Source organism: Gobius niger (genome assembly GCF_951799975.1).
Source record: "Gobius niger genome assembly, chromosome: 3".
Lineage (NCBI taxonomy): Eukaryota > Metazoa > Chordata > Actinopteri > Gobiiformes > Gobiidae > Gobius > Gobius niger.
In genome coordinates this window covers 11,308,780-11,326,913 of record NC_136854.1, presented here as the reverse complement: position 1 = coordinate 11,326,913, position 18,134 = coordinate 11,308,780, and the positions used below count along the sequence as shown (strand labels likewise).

The following is an 18,134-nucleotide window of genomic DNA, read 5'->3' as shown; positions in this document are numbered from 1 at the left end:
ATATAAATGTGGACCACACGATGATGGAGGAGGTGAGGATGGACTCGATGATGGCCGTGTAGAACTGCACCAGCATCCTAGTCGGCAGCTTAAGTTTCCTCAGCTGCCGCAGGAAGAACATCCTCTGCTGGGCCTTCTTGATGAGGGTCCTGGGTGATGGTGGTGCCCAGGAAACGGAAGGAGTCCACGATGGAGATGGGGGTGTGAGAGTCTGTCAGGGCGAGGGGGGACAGTGGGGCTGTGTCTTTCCTGAAGTCCACGATCATCTCCACTGTCTTCTGGGCGTTCAGCTCCAGGTTGTTGAGGCTGCACCTGGACACCAGCCGGTCCACCTCTCTCCTGTAGGCGGACTCATCACCGCCTGAAATGAGCCCGATGAGGGTGGTGTCGTCCAGAAACTTCATCAGTTTTACGGACTGGTGACTGGAGGTACAGCAGTTTGTGTACAGGGAGAAGAACCAGGGGGAAAGTACACAGCCCTGAGGAGTTCCAGTGTTTGAAGTCCGAGTGTCCGAGACGATCTTCCCCAGCCGTATGTGCTGTTTCGGTCAGGAAGTCAGTGTCGGGCACGCTGAGCTGGTAGAGCTGGTCTCGGAGCAGTCCAGGGAGGATAGTGTTGAAGGCAGAGCCGAAGTCCATGAACAGGAGCCTGGTGTAGGTTCCTGAGGATGAGCAGATGATGCTCTGAATAAGTAGAGACTTTTAGGAACGAGATTGAACACATTTCTGTTGCAAAATTGGCCATGATTCTGTTCATAAATCATGTCAATTTATCCTGCAATCGAAGAGTATTTCCTAACATTAGAGGTACTGTATTAGCCTGGCACGAACCAGACTGATCCTCCATGTTAAGAGAAACATTGTACGAGGGAATTGTACGATTTTGAATTTCGCTGCCTCCGGGAAAAAGCAAGACAAGCCAATCATAGCATGGGAGGCGGGAGTTAACGGTGCGTCAACGTCCGCGCTAGGATTTCCCATCAACCAGTGCTCCTCCGGGCTGTAACCAAAACAGTGACAATGGCGGCTGCGACACAACGATCCTTTGCCAGTGCCCTTTCTTCTGTTTTAAAGCAGTACTAAGTAACTCTTCCCCCTAGAGGCCATTAGTGCAACTGCAGGTGTCGTAGCAAGTTACGATTTTTAAATTTATTAATTGTCTTGGAGAGTAAATCCTACGCTGACAGGAAAGGCGAAGGCAGAGAGGGTTACAGTGCATCCAATTATACAATGGAAATAATTTTTTTCACTCAAACTTGGCTGTAAATACTGTTTAAAGTGACGTTAGCCCACAGTTAGCTTTGCCCGTTAGCATGTTAGCTTCTTCTTCGTGATTACATTAGTGTGTATTGCTGTCTCCGCACCGGGGGCAGTCAAGTTGCAAACATGGTTTTCTGGTCAGAGACACCAGGGGGAGATGAAAGACCCTCCAATCATCCCATAAACACTTGTATTACCCCCACAGGGACTACGGAAAGGATTTATTAAGGTAAATAAGTTACTTAGTACTGCTTTAAATGAGCTGGACTCATTCTGAGGGCTTTCAAACATTTACTCGACAGCACGTGTGGACTACAAACAATCATGGAGGAGGACGTAAAGCCAGGCTAACACCTAAAAATGCCTAAATCATAAGGAGAGATTAACTATTGGCTGAATGAAGGATTTTCTTTTTTTTTTTACAACCCTGTCCGTTAAAATGACGCAGAGAAATGATCCCTCACGAAACCACTGGTGTAAACTCTCCACCGGCAGCTCAGCCCCACCGCATCATATGGTCTTGAATATATATGAATATCTGTTAAATCCAACAGAACTTCCTGCTCATATCGGACAGGGCAACACCATGCCGGGCTGAACGTGTTTCATGAACCTCAATATTTAGGGATTAAAGAAGTCACAAAGGTCATGATAAACAGCCACCAGGTGGGCGGGGCCAGATGTTGCTCCTATCTATGCTTTTTGTTTCTATAACCCATGTTTTCACGTAGACTCTGCGACAAATAAATCCGTACAAAAAAAACTACACTCCCTCAAAGTAACCGCCGGCCCCTCTTTCTGTCCCCGCAGAAGCGATCTGACGACTGCGGCCGCGCTCGGACTATCTGCGTGAGGGGGGGGCACCATGTCAGGAGCAGCCGGAGCCCCCCCACTGGCCCCCCCGACGATGCCCCCCGCACCGGCCCTGCTCGGCGTTCAGCACGTGGAAGCGCACCCCTCGCCAGTGCCAAGCTGCTGCTGCTGACGCCTAAGGTAAAGCCCGAGCCGGCTCACACGCGAAAGGCACACTCGCGCACGGCCACCAGGGTGCGCTGTTGCCTCGCTCTCTCGCTGCTGGCATGTTTTGTTTCTTGGGGATGATTTTGCACATCAAAAAAAGGGATCAAGATTTGGGAAATATTGCACGAGAGTCATACTGCTTGACCCTGGGTTTCTGGTTGGTTAGTTTGATCTTGTGAAGTGAAAAAAACGCACATTATTATCATTATTTATTTATTTTTTGTTTTGGTCAGATTCCAAACTTACGCTCTATGTCCAGAGAACCTCCTTGTGGCAGTTTTTGGTGACTGTAAATCAATGGTTTTGTATAGCCCATTGTCCGTGAGAGTAAATACTACGCTGACAGAAAAGACAAAGGGACAGAGGGATATTGTACATCCAAGTACACAATGGAGATAGTTTTTTTTTTCACTCAAACTTGGCTGTAAATACTGTTTAACCCCTTAACTCCCACCTGAACCGAGCACATTTTCTCCAATTTGGCTTTACCCCAGTCCAACAGCTTCTGGAAAAAAGCTGTGAAAATAGCAACAAAACTGAGACCAAAACAATGATGGAAATGTGAGAAAAAAGTGAGAAAACATTGACAAAAAAGTGACCAAAAAAATTCATGAAAAAGTGACAAAAATGTCACAAAAATGTCACAAGAAATTGACAAAAAAAAATGACGAAAAAATGACAAAAATGTGACAAAAAAATTACAAAAATGTGATAAAAAATGACCAAAAAATGACAAAAAAGTTGCAAAAATGAGTTGAATACCCAACAAAAAAATGATGGAAAAAAAATCTGATGACGTGAGGAAAAAGATCCTCTCGGTTCAGGCGGGAGTTATGAGGTTAAGTGGCGTTAGCCCACAGTTAGCTTTGCCCATTAGCCTGTTGGCGTCTTCTTCGTGATTCCATTAGTGTGTATTGGTGACTCCGACCCGGTGCAGGCAAAGCTGCAAGTGCGGTTTTCTGGCCAGAGACACTGGAGGAGATGAAAGACCCTCCAATAATCCTACCAACACTCCCAGAGGGACTATGGAAAGGATTAACAAGTAACTTGGGACTGCTTTAAGGCAAAAAAAAAAAAAAACAGTAAATAAGACAATGTAAAGTCCAGGCAAGTGAAGAAGCTCGGCAAACATGAACATAATGTCCAATTAAATGTCAGCAGCAGGTGATGAGGAGCGGCGTGGGTGTCACCTGTCCTTAGACTCTCCGGCACGGCGAGGAAAAACTCCAAAACCCAGGGGGAGAAAAGAGAAACCTGACCAAAGACTGTCAGGCCGACCGGATAAAAGCGTGGTCATGGATGGTGAAATCCCAGTGATGTCCGGTGACATCACCGATTCCTGGGATTAAGCTAGACAGACATAAACGCAGCATGAGAATCTGTTTGATAGTTATACACTGAAATAGTTCCCATAGCAGAGATGAAAATTCTCAAAGGAATCATCTTTGTCATGTCTGAGCGTCAGGGTTTGAAGAGGTGTTTTAGGCTGTGGCCAATACAAAGAAGGGCTTTTGGAAATATGGAATAATAGACTCATTCCATGTCTTTATCCATGTTGTTCTCTCCTCCTATTGGTCAGAGTCATGATCCGAGTTAGAGACAAGTGAATTTACCCAATCACGGTGTGATAAAACAAAACAAGGGTTAGGGCTGTGCAATTAATCGAAATTTGATTACGATGTCGATTATTACACTAGACGATCACAAAAATAGCATAATCGTGACGCGTCTGATCAGCTGAAACACCAGCGCAGCGTGACAGAACTGTAAATAATATCGTACTAATATTTTTTATACCTAACTCTTGAGAAAACGCCACTGTTAAGAGCTCACCTTGTGCTGAAAGGAGAACAGCTGTTTTAGAAGCCTCGACATCCGTTGCTCAGGCCCTGGTTTTGTTTAGTAGAAAAGTCTAAAACTCTTCTTCAGGAGCAGATCAACGGAGCTCAAACAAACTCTTATTACTTCACTGTGATGATTGTTTCTGTTCCCTTCGCATTTCATCTGCTAAGGCTCAGGCTTTGTTTTGATATAAAAACATTAGCGCTGTGTGATGATGTCATCAGGCCGCGCGGCTCTGTTGGACAGGTGTGAGGGCTGGCCAGCAGGGGGCAGGTGTCCCTATAGGATTAGTTTAGAAACGTGAGCATATAAAAAAAAAATATTTTATTGTCCAAAGAAAATGTAGTCCATAGTTGTTTTTTAAAATAATAATAAAAATGAATAAATAAAATAAAGATATTTTTTTTTAAGGCAACAAATAATCGTGATTTCAATTATTACTAAAATATTGTGATTATTATTATTTCTATAATCAAGCAGCCCTAACAAGGGTACACTATTTTTCCATGTGTCCCACAGCTCATTAAAAAGAGGATTAAGCAGAATGTAGGTTTAGGATCTTGTGTTATGTTTTGGCATGGCTTCTTGGGAACATGCCTTATGGTTAAAAAACAAACAAACTACAAACAACTAACAGTTCACAAGTTGTTCACAAAAACATTCTGTTATTTTTGCGTTTGGACAATTTCCCTAAATGCATGAGCTTAAGTTCTCATTGAAAGATGAAAAACATCTGCAATCTTCTGAAGCTAGACCAAGACAGCTGGACAGACAGAGGCCAGCATTTCGCTCCCTTATCCAGAGAGCCTCCTCATCTTGTCACACCCATCTTAGATACATTTCTGGAGTCAAAATGGAACTCAGCGATTGCGATATGAATATTGATCGGTCATTTAACGATACCGTGTCCGGTGACCGCAGACTTGGCGACCTTTCAACCATATCCGTTTGACGTTGCGCGACGTTTGCAATGATGTCGCCCGTATTGGTTGACGTGAAGAACGAGCACGAGCGCTTGGAAGACATGCCGATGCAAGATCCTTGTGTAAAAATAGCACTTTGAAAATGGAGTGTGTGTGTAGCCCAGATGACGGACAGTTGCTTTGAGAATCCGAGCGCAGTTGATTATAAGCTCAGCCGGGCCGCTCTTAAGACGCCTGACAAGTCGAAAGCCCGTGGACCCCGACCGCCGTCACGTACGTACAGTGCTACGGTCGGGGCATTTGAATATTTTTCCATTTCTTTCTCCTTTTTTTTTTTTTTTTTTTTGTGTCACTTTTTGGAGCATCGCCATGGCAACACAACTGCAGCACCGATCGACATTGCTTTTAGGGATCACATTCGGAGTGTGTGTGTGTGTGTGTGTGCCCGATCTCTCCTACTGCCAGTTTGGTCGCTCGCTGGTGTGGAGGAGTGCCGCATGTTTTGACACAAATACCGATGTTGGGCCTGAAACAGCTTCATCGGGAGGTCAGGTCGGGCCGCGGGGGTTGGGGTTTTGCACTGATGGTTGACCCAGATACATGCTCAGGTTTGGGGGGGGGGGGGGGGGGGGGGGAGAGTGAATCAGTTGACCTTGTGATTGTTTTTGTAAGAGGGCCCACGCAGGCACCTCAATCTGACCTCTGCCAAACTCCATACAGTGACGCTACTACCTGATTGACTGTTCTTGATTTATAAATAAGCAGTCCCTCCTGGATTTCGCTGCCATTTTTGTGTGTGATTGTTGTGCATCCGTTTCAATCAAAAAGACTCTAAGAAAAGATCGTTGTATCATCTTGAAAAAAAAACAGAATCATGTGCCCTGTCCTCCGCTCAGCTGTGGACAGTGGGACGAGCGAACAAGCGTCTGTCTTGCTCTGAGTCCACACAACCCAGAATGAGACTCTTAAGGCGTGACACTGCAGGTGAATAGGGAAAAATAAATAAATGTAGAGATATCAATTTGAAACTTTTGCTGAACATTACAGATATGAATATGAGAAAAAAATGTATTGCATTTTTTCTGTGATTTTATGTTTTCACAAAAAAATAAGGCATTTTGAGCATTAAAATTGCCAAAATTGCCTATATTTTGGGCAACGAAATAATGAATTGAGCCAGATTAAAATGTATGGTTTTATTTTATTGACATATTAGTAACTAAGATTTTTTCAGAGGGGATTTTGGATATTTTGTTTAGTTTTTCAATAAACTAATCATCAGTGAAAAAATCTGTAAAAACTCAAATTTCGCCTGTTTTTTTTGTTTCAAAGTTGAATAAATCAGGCTAGGAATTAGATATTAAAAAATCCCTCTAAAAAAACCCTTCAAAATATTGTTAGGTCTCAGACTGGAAAGTTTGGAGTCTGTGGGAGCGACTATAAGGGCTCACTCGCTGCCCGAGTGCGGGTTTTCTCATTCAGAGAAAACCAGCCGAGAAGTTTTGTAGCGACTTTTCCGCACCAGCGTCTCATAGGAGGAAAAATACCATATTTGGGTTAAAGCGTCATCACGGGGACCCTTAGCAGGACACGTGGATGTAAAATCTGTCAATATTTATGAATGAATACTCGCTTGAAAGACGGCGTTTCTACGCGGCGCAGCAGCTACTTCCGGGTTGCCCCCACCTCGCAGACAAAACATCATAAAATAAACATCATGCGGGGTGAGTTTTGTCATTTTTATACTCTGACATGAAAACTAAGATATAAAAGGAGGAAAATAGATAAAAATCTCCACTTCGACCACTACGTGAAAAATCAATACTTTCACCTGCCGTGTCTCGCCTTAAAGGAACAGGCCACCGTTTTTCCATACTGAGATATGTTCTTACCTGAGCTTAGGCGAGTTGATGCGTACCTGTCTGGTCTTTGTGCGTGCCCTCATTCACGCAAACGACCAAAGATGTTGTGAGCTTTTGGCCTTTCCCAGTGCATTCCAATAGGTCCAAATGGGGGTGAAGTTGGAAGCTACCAAGCTCTTCCACAGGCACACACAAAGACCAGACAGGTACGTATCAACTCGTCCAAGCTCAGATAAGAACATATCACAGTATGGAAGAACTGTGTTCCCTCAGTCCCGCAAAAAGACCAAAGATGTTGTTAGCATTGGGTCTCTCTCAGTATATTCCTATAGCTCCAAACGGAAGTTGGAAGCGACCAAGCTCCTCGTGTCCGTGGAATACGTCTATCTGAGCTTAGACGTATCAACTCTTCTAAGCTCAGGTAAGAACATATCTCAGTATGGAAAAACGGTGGCCTGTTTCTTCAAGGGGAACACACCAAAGGATGAATGTCTGTTCATTTCACACAGCGACATTGAGCCCCCACATCATGGGGGGAAAGAAGCGATCAGATGAAGCCTATCGCCGAATAAAGATAGAGACAGAGGCTCCTTCCGAAACGAGCAGATTGGTAAGAGGTCTAACGCCAAACCAGATGTGCGTCAGCGTCCGCCATGACAAGATGCTTCCGAATTGGGCTGTCAGTTTGGAAGTAGTTAGGAAAAGGAGCCTCGATGATTAGGAGCTATGTGCCATCCCATAAGCCACTGCGCCAAACCCCCCACCCCCCTCACCCCCACCCTCGAGTGATTCATGCGCAACCACTGTTGATTGACAGGAGGACATTTAAAAATAAAAATAATAATAATACAAAAAAATAAGATTCTGCACAAGCCAAACTTTATAAAAGTGACAAAATACATATTGTTGTCTCCACAGCTCAGTCACATGTCAGTGTTAAAGAGTAAACTCAGTAAACGGATTAAATGCTTTTGTTTTCATTTAGAAGAAACTTAAGCCAAATGGATCATTTGCTACTGTAGCTTTATGAAACAGATGTTGAAATAAAATAACACTAAAGGGAAATGTATGGATCATTTGGATTTTTTCTTTGTTGTTGTTGTTGGACACTATACAGTAGGGGGCGACGTGCACTTTTGTTTGGCCTGCACTCCACCAATAACTTTAAAGAAGAACAGCAGCTGTTGGTGATGTCACTTCCCCTTCCCCTGGGTAAGGATGGTCGGATTGTGCAAAATAGCTCTGAAGCTCTAGTTCACTAACTGCATAGAGATCTAACAGTCGACCCCATGGAGGGTTAAGGATTAGTTGTTAGTGCTAGTGCAGAGCGGGCTCATCGGCTTTAAAAATGTGGAGGCCATTTTCGTGTTTCCTCAATGATGACAACAAAAATCCAGGAAATACAGATGGTAGGGGGCGTCAGCAGTGGAAGAAGAAACAACCAAAGTGGACAGGATTACTCAAACCTGCATGGATGAAAAACAACATGACTCCACGTACGCTTTGAATTCGGATGCCAAATCAAAAGGTTTTATTTAGAAGAATATAAGTCAAAACGTGTGCATGTCCTTGGCTTTCACGCCTGTTCTTGCTCCTCTGAAGATGCCGTTTAGCTGCTGCTGCTGCTGCTGTGACGTAGCACAGTGAGCTCCCTGACATGTGCTCAGCCTACTTTCTCAGTGCCCCACACAGGCTTCAGCTCACCCAGCTCTGCCTCGTTTCTTCGCTAAAAAAACAACACTGAGGTTCTCTGCTGTAAAGGCTGAATGATTCTGGGTGCTGTTTTTCCACGGGCTGTTGGACTTGCGATTAGATTTGGGGTTTTTAATGTTTTCAAATCAAGAATGCCATCCCAGAAGACTGACATTTGAACGGCTAAACTAATACCAGACTCACATGCATTTCAGAACGAGATCTAAACTACATGAAGATCTAGGAAAGGATATTGCATGGCTCTTTTCTCTTCTTTTTTAAACTTGTTTTTGTCAAACCGTTAGCTTCTGAGCTCTGTCTGAATATCCAGGCTATTCCCTATAGCGCGCTATATCGCGGTCATGCCATTTTATAGTAGTGTACTTTCCCGTAATGCGCCTTGAAAAGTAGAAATAGTCACTAGTAGGGTTCGATATAGACCACTATGTGTCACAAACAAAAATCGTCAAAATTGTCCAAAATGCTTATATATTCGTCTCTTGCCGTCTGATATGGATTTTTGGGGTCTGATACCGATATGAAGGGAGTTGGCCAATAGCCGATACATAGGCTGATATTTTAAGTAATTTATCTTCATAGCCTATATTGAAACATTAAGGTTTCAATCCCCTCTGAATCGCCACCTTAACATGGTGGAGGGGTTTGAGCACCCGAATGATCCTGGGAGTTCTGTTGTCGGGGGCTTCGTGCCCCTGGTAGGGTCTCCCATGGCAAACAGGTCCGAGGTGACGGGTCAGACAAAGAGCGGTTCAAAAGCCCCTCATGAGAGACCAACAGGCCTGGTTAGAACCATGAGGCCGTCCTTCTCTGGACCCACCACCTGCAGGAGGAGCCGTAGGGGCTGGTGCAATGTGATTTGGGCAGCTCGGACAGCTGCCCCCACGACCCGGCAACAGACAATTGGAAGAAAATGGATGGATGGATGGATGGATGGATGGATGGATGGATGGATGGATGAAGGTTTCAATCATTGAAATATATAGAAATATATCTAATAGAGGTCGACCGATGTAGGTTTTTCTCAGGCCAATGTCTCGTCTATAATCCTGTGTATGATGCCTCTAAACATGTCTGCAGCAGAGGGCGCTGTATGAGGGGCTGATTATTAAGGATGGGAATTGCTAAGATTTTATTGATATCAATGTCATCAATAATTTTACCTATCGAGTCGATTCTTTATCGATTCTCTTATCGATGCCTGACTTGTATGTGTGTTGGGGAGAAGCAAGGAATGAATGTGCTTTCGATGAAGTCTATCAAAAAAGACAAGCAAGCAAGTTTCCAAATACACTGTGGCGCCCGCTGGAATGGAATCTTATTTGTATATGTGTCATGTCAATAGCGACGTATCGAAAATTTGGAAAGAAACTCCAAAGTCAGCCAATGCAGCGCAAACAAACGGAGCGTTCGTTTTCAGAGCGGGAGCATGGATGAGAGTGATCGATAATGAAGTAGACGTACGGTTCCGATGCTTTGCTCACATTCCCATCCCTGCTGATTATTCAGGACGTTGATGTTTAGCAGGTTCTTCAGAGGGAGCTCGTTTGAAAGACGAAAATCAGTTGATGCCGAAACAAGGTGGTTCTGAAATTATACACCAAAGTCTACCACATAAAAGCATCAAATTGGAGAACACACTTTTTCACCGCGATGTTTCTCCGCTCCCCTGAGGTCGAGGAAGATGTAGGTGGGCTCATTTTAAAACTCTGGTTGAGCCCGGAGATGTTGGCTGATAGTGAAAGTTCCAAAATGCCGGCAGGATATATCAGTGGGCCCGAAAACTTGACGTTAAAAGTACCAAATCTCACCGTGTGTGACAATTCAAGAATCCTGAGGGCCACCGAAAATGGGTCTGAAGGTCGCACTTTGGGCACTGTGTTCCCCTCTCAGGAAAACAGGGTTGTAAAATTTCAGTAGGATAAAACAGACTAATGATCATCCAGAATTATGTAAATTCAGGCAACCTTTGTGCACAGCCCATGGACAATGTTTGCTAGCTCCCCCTGAAATACTACATTTCTATGAAACATTGTTATTTTTAGCCCTTCTCTGCTGTAAGCTGCGACAGTGGAGGGCCCCCGTGACGTCAGCACACTTTAAAACAGACTTTGCGGGGCCTACTTTCCCCTCTCTTTGTTGCGCCCTCTCCGGGGACCACGGCTTTCATTTGCACATCCCAGTTTCGGAACAGACCCAGTCGGAGCGGGCCGGAGTATAGGACAGGGAAGGATGTAGCCTCATTTGGACAGCCAGGCTCCACAGGGGGACTCCCTGTGCGCTAGACTAGGTTTTGCCATTGTAGGGGTCGCATGACACTGGGGTGAAGGTCGCGAGGTCATTTCAAGACAGTATTTTATTTTATTTAAACATTGAATTTGATGTAGTTCTGATTGTAAACAGTATGTCTTTTGTTAACTAAAGCCACATATCAAATTATAGTGCTCATTACTTTTTACAGCGGGGGGTTCCGAGTTGTTGGTCCGGTGATTTGGCCCAAAAGGTTTAATGGCCAGGACATCCATGGAAGTCGGTATGTTTATTTTTGTCTTTATGTGGCGACACAGTGGACATACAGTTAGTAATCCCACCATTTCTGTTATCTGTGACGCTGTTTCATAGAGAATCCATCCATCCATCCATCCATCCATCCATCCATCCATCCATCCATCCATCCATCCAGCTGTTGGAGCTGCCCAAATCACATTGCACCAGCCCCTTGGCTCCTCCTGCAGGTGGTGGGTCCACGGGAGGAATGCCTCATGGTTCTAACCAGGCCTGTTGGTCTCTCATAAGGGGCTTCTGAACCGCTCTTTGTCTGACCCGTCACCTAGGACCTGTTTGCCATGGGAGACCCTACCAGGGGCACGAAGACCCCGAAAACAGAGCTCCTAGGATCATTCGGGCGCTCAAACCCCTCCACCACGTTAAGGTGGCGGTTCCAGGAGGAGTTCATAGAGAATCACTTTCAAAACTGATGTTCCAACAATGTATAATGGTTTTACCACATTTATAGCTGGGAGAGTAACCTTTTTCAGGTGTTTGAGGATCCTCTCAAACATCTCTTGATAACCATCTTGAGGAGTTTGCATGTTCTCCCCATGTCTGTGTAGATTTCCTCCGGGTACTCCGGTTTCCCCTACCACTACCTGTACAACAGGTTCCGCTCTGGGACCAGGACTCCCCTGAAAAAGAGATTCTTGAACTCAGTGGGACTTTCCTGGTTAAATAAAGGTCAAATGAAAAAATAAAATAAAAAACAGGTTCCTTCCGTTCCACATTAAGGGCCTGTCCAACTTTGGCTGCCTTGAAACAGAGTAGAAAGCTCAAATAAGTAAACTTAGCATAAACTCCCCAGTTGCCATGGTACCATACTAGAAGTACGGTCACAACATTTTGCCGGATCAATATTTTGAACATAGCCTTTATCATTTGGGTGAATCTTGGTGCGGCGGCCACAGGGAACATTAGCGCTGATGTTCTCTGCTATACGCACAGCTTTGGTAGCATACGTGTTGATGCTAGCACTTGGACAAGGTCAGTGACATCAGCACATATGCAGAACCAGCGCTGTCACTTGATTTAAACTGTAATAAACACTGACGCATAGATGCATAGCCTGTAGTTTTATCTGTTCATAATGAAGTTAACCGAGTCACACACAAACATGAAGGTGGGTAGTTCGATCAGAGAGTCATTTCATCCACTGCCATTCCGTCGGTCAGTCACCGGGCCATTTGTGACTGCTTAGCTTCGTAATGTGGAGTGAATGAATAATGCACAATATTTTTAAGTGGTTTTGAGAGCGTAGAAAAGCATATGACGAATGCATCAGTATGGTTCTGGGAGAATTTTTCTTTCATTTTATTTTTTCATGCAAATAGGCATGACCGTATGGGATAGAGCAAGGTTTAAGTGTATGATTGTATTTTGTGACATAGTAGCTAGAAAGACTTGCTCAGTGGGGATACTGGATTTCTTGTTTGAATAAACTCGCTATCAGTGAAAATATCTGTTTAAAATCAAAATTTGTTTTTGTTTTGTTGGGTTCAAAACTAAATAGGCCCCAAATTGGATATTGACAAATACATCAGAGCTAACCTTCATAAACCCCCATTGTTAAGGACAAGAGTTTGGATCAGTAGTTGCTACACAGTGAACTTTGGTTTCAACAATACTAGAAAATGGAATCTTGAATTTAGAATTTTCTATATTAATCTATAAAGAAATACTGATACACTTTCATGATAGGCCCACCAGAAATCGTGGCTTAAGGCCATAGACCAGGGGTCTCCAACAGACGGCCCTGACCCTTTAATACGGTCCCTGACTTGTAGAGTACAAATCCCTGAGATCCCCCTCCGCCCACTCCTGTGCGGAGTTATGATTTTTTTAAAGAAATTAAAAAAACAGAATGCTCACCCCAGCCACAAGGGGGCAGCTTAAATAAAGAAAGTAAATAATTCCACACGGGTCCAGCAGAGGGCACTGATAAACGGGCAGGATATATACAACACATTATAGCTATAGCCATGTGGTAAACGGACTGTCTGCCCCAGGGCGGCTGTGACTACATTAGTTACCACCCCTAAGTATGAAGTGAATAAATTACTAGCAGTAACTTGTGACACAGGCTTGTTAAGTGCAATACAAGTGTAAGTCGCTTTTGATGAAGCTACAGTCCGGATCATTATTAGTCAATTATTGAAAAAGGTTTCATCAATAGAATATTCACAATCAAAACATATTTTACTGGAGCCCGGCAATAAACTCCCGATATATTTTGGCCCCCGGGGAAATTTACTTGGAGACTCCTGCCATGTCTGTAAAATTAAGATTGGAATGAGGGTGCATGGCTTCCCCCATAGCGTTCACTCTGTGCTAGCTGAAGATCTGTTTATTTGGAGCCAGCTCTTATTATTTAGAAAATGAAAGTAAAAATAGGACACAATTAGGACGATGTTGTAAACACATGGAGGTATGGATGACTAAAGTTTTCAATGGAAAGTCCTTATGGACTTCCGGTGCCAGACTAGCTGCGCTAAGCTAGCAGTATGCTAATAAACATTCTCCAAACCAGCAACCAAAGTCTTATATTAGAGAAAGTTCCAGATGCTATTCTATGCTAGATGCTAATATGAGCATGCTACGTCGCAGATATATTTATTTGTCCTCCTGCTGCCGTCTTGTTTGCAGTCCGAGCGCAGTCTGCTAGCTCAGTCCTGATGGGCTAGCGCGGGGCTAAGGTAAATGTTTCAACGGTATTTTCAGGCAACTTGAGGAATGCGAAGGCAGAAAGAGGACATGCTGTGAAAGCAGATTGTGCTTTTTGAAAAGTTATTTTTTAGCTGGGTTCACGAGGAGTACTTGTGGTAGCTCGCAGTTTAGCCTTTTTGAACATGTTTTCCGGGGAATCCAAGTCAGATATTTCACTGATCATGTTTCTTGATCAAACTGTGTGCGACTCTGCCGATTTGTTGTGCTGCAGTACCAGATGACCAGAGGCATTTCTAAACGGAGCGACTTAAGGGGCAAAGGTAAAGTTCCGTTTTGATGCTTTCTGCTGGCGGTTATTTCTTGTTGTCGACTCCGGGCTCCTCTCTCTCATGTCTCCGTAGCCCGTTCTAAACATATCACAGTGAATCCATTACCTAGACGCTCCTCCGGGGAGGATTCTGGATCACTTAAAAGCTTCAGTCCACTCGCGCACATTAACTTCTACCAAGCACTATGCTTCGGCTATAAATAGACGCACATTCAAATCACATTTTCCCGTCTTGTGGCAGAGTGCTCCTGGCTGTCACTGCGATTTGACTTTCTGAAGGTACTATATTATGTTTATTTAGGGTTTTTGAGGCGAAACACTGCAGGGAAACGCAGTTCTTTGAATGGAGCTGGGGACTGAATGTTCTAAATTGAGTGTTTTCATCAAAATATGCCATTTTGGGGAACATAAGCAAACATTGTCCATATTAACATCAGCCAGTTAGATCTTTCAACACCTATGAATGAAGCTGGATTTAACTTGTACACTGTTTTTCCTCCTCTGGCTGGGATTGTTGGAGTGTTTCTCACTCTTTTAGCCACTGCACCATGTTTGTTTTCAGTAACATCCACAGTATTCCACGCTGTAAGAAAAACCCAATGGGCTCTGGGCATAATCACCCAAACTGTGAGCAAAGACACACTGGTGATTGGACGATAAAAACATAGATACTGATGTCAACTTTTATCATACAGGTATTTTAACACATTGAGTGCCGCGCTGTTTTGGGGATTTAGCTGTAGAGTGCCAACCAATCCAGATCATTTTTCATGATATTTGTAGCACAACACTAACAGTGTATTCTATGTTATAGCTATGGACACATGATATGGCTCGTTTGAAAGACGAGACTCTAAGCTCTCCGCAGGTGCAAACAGTTTAATTCTTCGTACCTGAGACATCTAAGCTAAACAGAGGCTAGTTTTGATCAAAATCACAGATTTTTTCCTAGAAACGGAAATAATGCACTTTTTATGAAACTCTCTCCTTTCCGATTAACTCCTCTTTCCTCGGCTCTCCTCTCTGAACAGGAACTAACATTATGGGAAGAGGCAAATGCTTTTAAGGGACTAGATGAAAGTTGGCCATTTTATACTCACTACTGCCACCTCAGGTCTTGCGCATAACTGCAGCTTTTATATTAAGCTCGTGCATGACGGCAATTCGGACTCGAAGTGACAACTTTTTGAGAGACAGTGCAGGATGTTAGAGGCCGTTGTGGTGAACAGGTCTGGGTTCATTCTACACATCAGGACATGGCTGGAACATGTAGGGGGAGGAAAATACATAGTTTTAACATTTTTAAACTCTTTTTAAACTCTTTTATAGTCCCTTATAGTCCCTTGAAATATCTCAGTTTCAACGACAACATTGTTGACACGTTTTGAAACAGCAGATCGATCGCTTTTTATGGCGTGTGCATTTAAACAGCCTGGTTCTCGGATTTAAGACTTTAACAGGATGTTTCTCAGCCGTACTTGGACCGATTTTAACAATTTTAAAACTCAGGGAAATGTTAAAATCTCAACTGTTTTCCAGAGAGCGAGAGAGAATTGTTGGCTTTACAGCTGTTCGTTGCGCAACACCACACCTCCTCGGACGAAGAAAAAGAAAAGAAACGCAATTATATATTATATATATTATATTATATATAAGTTTTTGATCGTCATTCATTTAGAGAGTCTAGTTTCATAATAAAACCAAAACAGAACGCAAAAAAGAGTTTGTACGTTTTTGTTAATCATTTTGGACGGTGCCCCATGCTTGACAATCCACTTTAAAAAGGTTTGTGCAGGGGTTTGATAATAATCTCAAGGTTACGGTGAATTTTGTAGGTCTTAGCTTTCAAATGAGGCGTTACACTGTCCTATAGGCTGTAGATTTGGGTAAAGCTGAACTGGGGAAAATGCGCTTGGTTAAAGAAACAGGCCACTGTTCTTCCATACTGTGATATGTTCTTGCCTGAGCTTAGACGTACCTGTCTGGTCTTTGTGCCCGTGGAAGAGCGTGGTCGCTTCCAACTTCACCCCTGTGTGGAGCTATAGGAATGCACTGGGAGAGGCCAAATGCTAACAACATCTTTTGTCATTTTGCCTGACTTAGGGCATGAACAAAGACCAGACAGGTACGTATAACTTGTCTAGCTCAGGTAAGAACATATCTCCGTATGGAAAAACGGTGGCCTGTTTCTTTAAAGCGGAGGTTAAGAGGTTAAAGTAGCATTATGGAACTTTTTCATGTGGAAAAAAAAAGTTCTGTTTGTGCGTATTTGACCTTTTAGTGACCCAAGCGGCCGTATGGGTTGTTAGCATGGCACCTTTACAGCCGTGGGGTCACTAAAAGGTCAATTACACAAATATCCATGTTTTTTTGGCGCATAAAAGCTACATAATGCAGCTTTAAGAGAAAGTACTGAAGTATTTGCTGTCGCCAGTCAGTACGGGTCTGTTTAAATGCGTTCCTGAATACCCCTCCCGTACGGCAACACGACGGGGACAAAGCTTCTTACTCACTGTGAATCAGCAGCATTTGACGGTACATCTGCGCGGCGCCACCTGCTGTTCTGGAGTGTGTGCGTTTTGAGGCTTTAAAAGTGAACGAAACACACGGCCAAATTATAGAACCGTAGTGGGGGCGAAAGAGTTATATTTATCTTTTGGTAAATGTTTTTGGAACATCATAACATTGGAAGAAAAAAAAACAACAGTCAGTTCTGCATAAATATAGTTTGCGAGACATTTTTAGCGCCGCCGCCGCCCAAATTAGGCCAGAGCGTGCGTTGGTGAGGGTCCTTGCGGGGAAAGATTCAAAGAGAAATCTTTATTTATTTTTTTTGTTCTTATCGCGACGGCTTCATCAAGAGCGTTACCTCCGCTACTGCCTCAGAAGGGAGAATGAAAAAAAAAAAAGCGTGTTTTTCTGAATTCTTATCTGCGAATGACTTCAGAGAGAAACGGACTGAGCTTGGATTGGGTTCATGCGGCGTCGCACATTCTAACCAGATTTATGATGAAGGTGGATAGGCCGTGTTTTTATGGCGTCGTTTGTCATTTTTTGCAGATGCTTGGACTTGGGTTTTATGATGATATCTGGAATCCACACGAAACATGCACAAAGCGTAGCGTATTTTCTGCCAGCAAAAAAAAAGAAACTGATATATTATCTCACAACAGTTTCAAAAGCGATGCTCAATTACAGGCACTTCAACCTGAAAAGACTCACAGAAACGTAATGACGGTGTGAGTGTTTTATTAACGAACATGAATCATTATTGGGGCTCAGACTGAACCAACGATATGGAATGCATGGCTTTGACGAATGATAGCCATGATCTTCCCCGGAGCCTGGACCCTGGTGGTGGTGGAGACCTGGGTGGGCCACTTGATGAGCGGAGCCGAGGAGGAGCCAGGCAGGAGAAAGGGGTGGAGGAGGGTCCTAGCACGGCTGGCAAACAGCTGAGTGATTGACCAGGGAGCTTAAAGAGGGGGTATTATGCAAAATCGACTTTTTCAAGCTTTACATCGTGTTATTATGTCATTCCCTCATTAAAAACATGCCTGAAGTGTTGCCTTGGCACATTGGCGTATTTTTGAGTAATCTGTAAAAACTCTGATGGCAGCCATTTTAGGGATAGTTTTGCCTGAGTCCTCCTAGGAACGCCCCCCCCTCCTGGAGACGCCTCCGAGCTTTCGTCACCAGCCGAGTAACCAACTACTGCTCCTCAGCAGAACCCCCTCCCCACTGATGCCACAGGCAGAGTGTGGAGGGGGCGTGTCGGAAAGGGTCAGAGGTTCTTAAAGAGACAGAGGCCTATTTCAAGACATTCACTACAGCCATTTTGAGAGAGCAATTTTATACAAGGCAGTTATTCTAATTTACTGCATTTACAGACCAACAGAAGGTTTGGTCATCATTGTAGTGTGCTATAGACTGGTGCTATGTGATTGAAAAAAGCATAATACCCCCTCTTTG

At 43.8% G+C, this 18,134-nt stretch overlaps 1 protein-coding gene across 1 annotated transcript in view; it reads left to right on the top strand.

The window, feature by feature from the left end:
* grin2ab (glutamate receptor, ionotropic, N-methyl D-aspartate 2A, b) overlaps positions 1–18,134 on the top strand; it is a 409,906-nt gene that overhangs the window by 5,954 nt on the left and 385,818 nt on the right. Inside the window, exon 2 of the mRNA XM_079552610.1 lies at positions 2,071–2,253. Within this exon, the coding sequence (XP_079408736.1) occupies positions 2,071–2,253 (183 nt within the window). The remainder of the gene's footprint in view (positions 1–2,070; positions 2,254–18,134) is intronic.